This window comes from Setaria italica, chromosome VII (genome assembly GCF_000263155.2).
Source record: "Setaria italica strain Yugu1 chromosome VII, Setaria_italica_v2.0, whole genome shotgun sequence".
Lineage (NCBI taxonomy): Eukaryota > Viridiplantae > Streptophyta > Magnoliopsida > Poales > Poaceae > Setaria > Setaria italica.
The window spans coordinates 20,830,374-20,836,378 of NC_028456.1; the positions used below are offsets into that span (position 1 = coordinate 20,830,374).

The window sequence follows — 6,005 nt, forward strand, 5'->3', positions numbered from 1 at the left end:
TCTATGGCCGACTGGATTAGAGGGATGACCGCCGGTGGCGGCAGGCCCGACATAGGTGGTGGGGTGTGGGAAGTAAGGCCGGGTGGTGATGGTGCTGCCAGTCGGGTGGTGGAGGATGTAGACTAGTGGTTAGGAAGGGTGAGGAAGAGTGGTGATTAGGAGAGGGGAGAGACTGCGGTGGAATGGGAGCGGACGGTGCAGCGGCGAGGTCACCGCTGGCTGCGAGCGGTGGTGGAGGCTAACGTGGCGGGGGTGTGCGTCGGAGAGGAAGAAGGCCAAGCAGGCGTGGACTCTCGCTAGAGACACTGGTGATGACGAAAGCATCATGATCTCTGTAGATTTGGATAGAGATGAAGGATTGGGAGGGGAAGGGAGGGGTGGATCGAGGTTGGGCAGTCCTTGCTGTGTCAGAGGCGATGCCAGTGAGGCAGAGGATGGCAGCGGGGAGGATTGAGTGGAGGGGCGCGTGTGTCAGGATGATTTGTTTTTTTTTCTTTTTTCGCGTACTGAGCGGGTGGTGCCTCGGGCGTTCTCAACGGATGGCAATCCGAAGAGCCCCCTTCAGCTCCACCATATATTTCTCAATCCTACACTGTTTAACCTAGGTCATATGATGGGAGACATTTTTCCTGTACAGATGAGGAGGCCATAGACCATGAAATTCAGCAGCAGACATATGTCCTCCTATTTGTTCATAAAAATGGCAGGCTTTTCAGGCACCGGTGGAAAAGTGAGCATTAATCCCGACTGGAGAGACACATAGATCTCGAAAATCCAACCGAGACTAATATATCAAGACTAAAGGCTCCCGTCTTTAGTCCCGGGAATTTTACCTGGGACTAAAGACCTACCAAGCGGGACTATAAAGGTTAAAAAAAATGGGCCATCCGCCACTCACCCATGCGCGCCAGCAGCCGGGAGCCCACCGGAGGTGGGCCCGTGCCGCTCGTGCCCCCCGCCACTTCACCGGGAAGAAAGGGTGAGTAGGAGAGAAGATAAGGAATAAAGACTGCATGTGCGAGATAAGGGAGGGGAGAGGAGGAGAGAAGATAAGGTAGATAGGGGGGACTAAAGGTCCGGGGAGGTGTTTAGTACCGATTGAAAACACAAGCGGGACTAAAACCCCCCTTTAGTCTTGGTTGGAATTACTAACTGGGACTAAAGGGGGGCATTTAGTACCGGTTGGTATTTTCAACCGGGAATAAACGCCTCTCCAGATTCCCTCATTCCACTAGCTGTTACAACCGGGACTAAAGGGTCTCTTTAGTCCCAATTGATATTATCAACCAGGACTAAAGCTCCCGTCGATGGCCACGACGGTGGCCATCAGTGGTGGTGTTTGACCCGGTAGTCCCGGGTCCAAAAACGACCGGGACTAAAAACGCTAGACGGTAGGTCTCTTCTAGTATAAACTAGTGAGGATTAGAAATTTTAATATGCTCCATCTGTCTACGTATGGAGTATTTAATTTGTATGTTACGTATCAATCTATATTTTAGAACGACCTACGTTTTAGGACAAAAGCAAAATGGCCACATTGATCCACGTGGGTCATGATGAACATGAGCGTCGTTACAACAACAGAACTGTTACTGTGAGGTATTATATGTCAACCGATTCACTACAAACCTGGCCAAGTATGACCTGCCTGATCTCGATTTGATAGGTGGCCAGATGTTAAACGAGCATACCATGAAATTGTTTGCATTTATTATTTATACGTCATGAATCACATTCGAGGAGCAAATATAATGTCTTTTTCACTTGATACAGGCCACAACAAGAATCTCAAGCGAGCAAAACAAAAAAAAAACAAACAAACATTATAGAGACAAGGAGGGCCCCGGCATAACAAGTGGTGCTGCTATAATAATACCTATAAAAAGGAGGACTCTCTCCCGGCCCATGCATGGTCATTTGGCTGTTATTTTAGCAGAGGCAATTAGCAATATCAAGCCGTCATTTGCAAGGTAATTAACTACGAGCTCTCCTCCATAATACATTTGCAGTCATATAGCCCTCCTTGATCTTATTGTGCAGATTCTTCCTTCTTTTATGAGCGTTAAGACCTAGCTTTAGTTTGGTCTCTACTTTCATATCTACCCTTGTCTACTCCTTAATCTTGCTTTTCTAGGAAGTGGATTTCAAAAGGTTCCTTAGCTATTAATGTCGTGTAATCATACACTACTACGCTTTGACTAAATGAGAGATGAGAGACGAGACTGCAACAATCATTTATTTACAAATTACAATCCATATGCTTGCTTATAGTTGGCTGTCCCAAGTTGCCATTTTTTAAGATACATGCTTCTTGCTGTGAATTAGTCAAGATATCAATCATTAATTTGCTGCAGGGTAGATCGACCTAGCGATCTGAAAACATGGAGGACTACTCGGGCCTGTTCTTGCAGTGGGCGATGGATAGGCCGCAGCAGGAGCATCTGGCGGCAGCCCCTGTCGACGGTGAGTGCGGTGAGGTGGCTACCTTCCCCTCGCTCCAAGCGCTCCGCGAGGCCTCGCAAGCTGAAGAAATGGTCCAGGAGCTGATCGGGCAGCCCCACCCGGCAAACAGCTGGAGCCCAGGCGATGGGTACATCATCGACGGCAGCAGCATCGGCAAGAACGCAGATCCCGCACTGAGCAGAAGCACGAGCTGGAATTTCGGCGCCGCCTCAGCGCCGCCGCCGGGTCCTCGCGACGGCGGCATGTCTGGGGCCGCCGCCACACGCAGCCTGCCGGAGCTGACGTGCGGGCCACCGCCGACGAGAAGAGCCGTCTTGAAGAGCGTGGGATCCATGTATGCGCAGGACCACATCATCGCGGAGAGAAAAAGGAGGGAGAAGATCAACCAACGCTTCATCGAGCTCTCCACCGTCATCCCCGGCCTCAAGAAGGTCCTGATCCGCTAACTAAATTCCTGCAATTCTTCTACTCATCTCTACACCAGTTCCTGACAAAAAAAAATTGCACCGTGCAACGGTTCATTTCGGATCAGATGGACAAAGCGACGATCCTTTCTGACGCGACGAGATACATGAAGGAGCTCCAAGAAAAGATCAAGGCACTGGAAGATGGCAGCAGCGACCGCAGCATCGAGTCCTGGGTCCTCGTCAAGAATCCGTGCATCGCGGTGCCCGACGAGGGTAGCTCCCAGTCGTGGACCTCGTCGGGGACGCCGGCGATGTCGAGGAATCCGCTGCCGGAGATAGAAGCCCGGTTCTTGGAGAAGAGCGTGATGGTGAGGATCCACTGCGAGGATGGCAAGGGGGTGGCTGCGAGGGTGCTCACCGAGGTCGACGAGCTCCACCTCAGCATCATCCACGCAAATGTCACGCCATTCCCGGCTAGCACTCTGATCATAACCATCACGGCAAAGGCAAGTTTTCATTACCCTTTAATTTTATCTAAATAAATAATCAGCACTCTGATTAGAATTACCTAAAACTGCATTTCTTAATTAAGAACACTACTGATGGACTTCTTCGGTATACACAAATGCATAAAAAACTATGCTTGTTCAGAATTCCTAATAATAAATAATAAACTAGTCAAACACAAATCGCTAATACTACTTTTAAGCTTGTTATTATAATCCATCTGTTTCACTATCTTCCATGTTATCTGGATACTTTTTATACGTAAATCAAAGACAAACTGCATGGTTAAACTTTAACTTTTTATTTCATGAAAAGGTTGAGAGAGAGAAAAAAAGGGTAACTCTATTCACCGACCACTTAATGGGCAGTTCAATGTACCTCTATATGGAATGTCTCTGTGAACGAAGAAAAACTTTAGCACATGTATCTTTAAGTTCTTCACGATGCACATAGTTATCTTTGTGTGCTAGAAAATATTTTAAAAGTTCTTACGCGCTATGGAGAACCAATCTTTTCTTTGAACTCTCTAGAACTCATGGATAAATGATCTAGCCAACCTCATCGGCATGTCCTATCATGCCTCAAACATCTAAAAAAATTCATAGATAATAGTAATGAATGATGGCTCAAATAGCATCTCTAAATAAAAGATAACATATATTTCAAAGTGTGACCGAAACAATGATTTTCATATAGAAATTTTACAAAATGCTTAAAACCAATGTGCTGTTGCAATCCAGGTTACACGTTCTCTTCCTAAACATCGATCACACAAATAGTATCTACACATATGTTGTTAGAGGCATCCTCTAAAGTGCGACAAAGAGGTGTCCTTTTGCAATATACCTGCATAAAATGTCAAGTATAAGATATATATCTGAGTCTCTAGATATGCCTTTTTGTAGTGGCGTTATTACATAGAAATACCACTGTACTCTCAAAAATAAAAAGACACAAAGTCACTGGATTGTCCTCCGCAAACTAGCTAATTATATACCGGCCAACTAAAGGATTTAACGACACAGGTTGGTTCTTATTATTGTTGTACATATATATGTGGCCAACCACTTCGAACCATTGTGTGGAAAATTTCCCTTGTTGATGGGGAAAATTGTCCACTTAATTACATTTGGAATTTAAATTAGTGATAGCTTTTGTATTTTCCAAAATGTATCTTTGATTATGTATTTATTTTGTCTTATTTTAGTTTGAAGATTTGTGTATGCTTGATGCAATTTCACTAGTTCGTGTTGCAGCCTATTTTGATGAGGTATAAAAATACATTACCCTAGTCTCAGGATGTAAAATGTGGCACCATCACACAATGGTATGATTGATTTCGTCCATCATTTTTTGGAATGGTCTATCATCCCATTTTAATCATTTTATAGACCTCGAGACCTAATTTTATTTAGGGAAATTTTTTACAGTACACTAAAAAAACAACAATGTAGATCCAGTATCCTATAGAGACAAAAAAAATAGTGTGCTACAGGAAAAAAACACGTAAATGTAGCGTGCCCTAATAAATTTCCCTTTTATTTAGGAGCCCTATGCTTTAGCATAAGTTGACACAGCAAGCATTTTTTTATCTTGTATTATGGCAAAGTGTAGGGCCATGGAATATGAATGTCTTCTTAGAAGAGGGACTTTGAATTAGAATTTTAAATTTACGTGCTAGTACTGCCTAGCTTCAAACTCTCACACATCAAATTTTAATATGATCATGTTTCAGATTTTGTCTCTGAGGCGAACATGATAGTTAAGATTCTAACAGCAAGAAGGTTCATGTAAACGTTAATCAGCTGTTTCTTTTTTAATATGATCAGGTGGAGGAGGGCTTCACCGTCACAGCGGACGAGATCCTTGGCAGACTCAACTCTGCATTGCTGCATAGTAGCAGCTGCAACAGCCCTGAAGAAACAGGAAACTAGTTATAAAGGCAACTCACATGTCAGTATTCGACAGTATGTTGTGGTATGCATGAGTGTTGCTTTTTTTTCCCTTTCCTTTTGTAAAGAATCTGCGCCGTGGCCAATGACTTTCGTCGGTGCGACACTGCTATTTGGCATTTGGCATGAAAACATCGACACCAGTGCACACGGATCTGCTGCTCGATCGCTATTGTTGTCGCGGAAAAGCACTGAAGAAAAGTCAGTCAGGTGGTCGGTTCTGACGAAATATATAGCTAAGTAAAACATGATAGTGATCAATATGTACGGCGGCCTGCAATGCAAGTTGCATTAAGTTATATATTTGTGCTGAGCTTTCCATGATTATAGTAAAATATATGTACTCTTGTACTAATACTCCTGTTCATGATGCTAGTTGTCTAGTCGACTACTGAACTATATTATACTCATGCAAGTACAACTGCTGAGCTTGTAAGCTTGCTCTGCGAGTTGTGCGATTACTCTGTTGCCGCGTTGCACGAGCTGAGCTGTGGCCTCGTTATCTCCGTATCGGGGTATGAGCATTGTTAAAAGATTGATAGAAGCGATTGCTACGAGTGGAGTGGTATGTTCTTGAGCCTGAACTGCGTCGAAAGCTCTTTCAAGGTTTGTGATGGAAATATTTGTAGCCATCATCTGCCGTCGCTCAGCCCGAGTAGCATTGCGCATCCTTCTT

General features: G+C 44.6%; 1 protein-coding gene across 1 annotated transcript; it reads left to right on the forward strand.

The window, feature by feature from the left end:
• The first annotated feature begins 2,038 nt into the window (after positions 1-2,038).
• LOC101781814 (transcription factor bHLH25) lies at positions 2,039-5,628 on the forward strand. The gene is made up of 3 exons (XM_022828722.1): positions 2,039-2,894; positions 2,996-3,376; positions 5,207-5,628. The coding sequence occupies exons 1-3, from the start codon at positions 2,382-2,384 to the stop codon at positions 5,309-5,311; spliced, it is 999 nt and encodes a 332-aa protein (XP_022684457.1). The 5' UTR covers positions 2,039-2,381; the 3' UTR covers positions 5,312-5,628.
• The last annotated feature ends 377 nt before the right edge of the window (positions 5,629-6,005 follow it).

Coding starts and splice junctions, on each gene's coding strand:
- LOC101781814 (XM_022828722.1), top strand. CDS start 2,382: ATGGAGGACTACTCGGGCCTGTTCTTGCAGTGGGCGATGGATAGGCCG. Junction 2,895..2,995: donor TCATCCCCGGCCTCAAGAAG/GTCCTGATCCGC, acceptor ATTTCGGATCAG/ATGGACAAAGCGACGATCCT. Junction 3,377..5,206: donor TCATAACCATCACGGCAAAG/GCAAGTTTTCAT, acceptor TAATATGATCAG/GTGGAGGAGGGCTTCACCGT.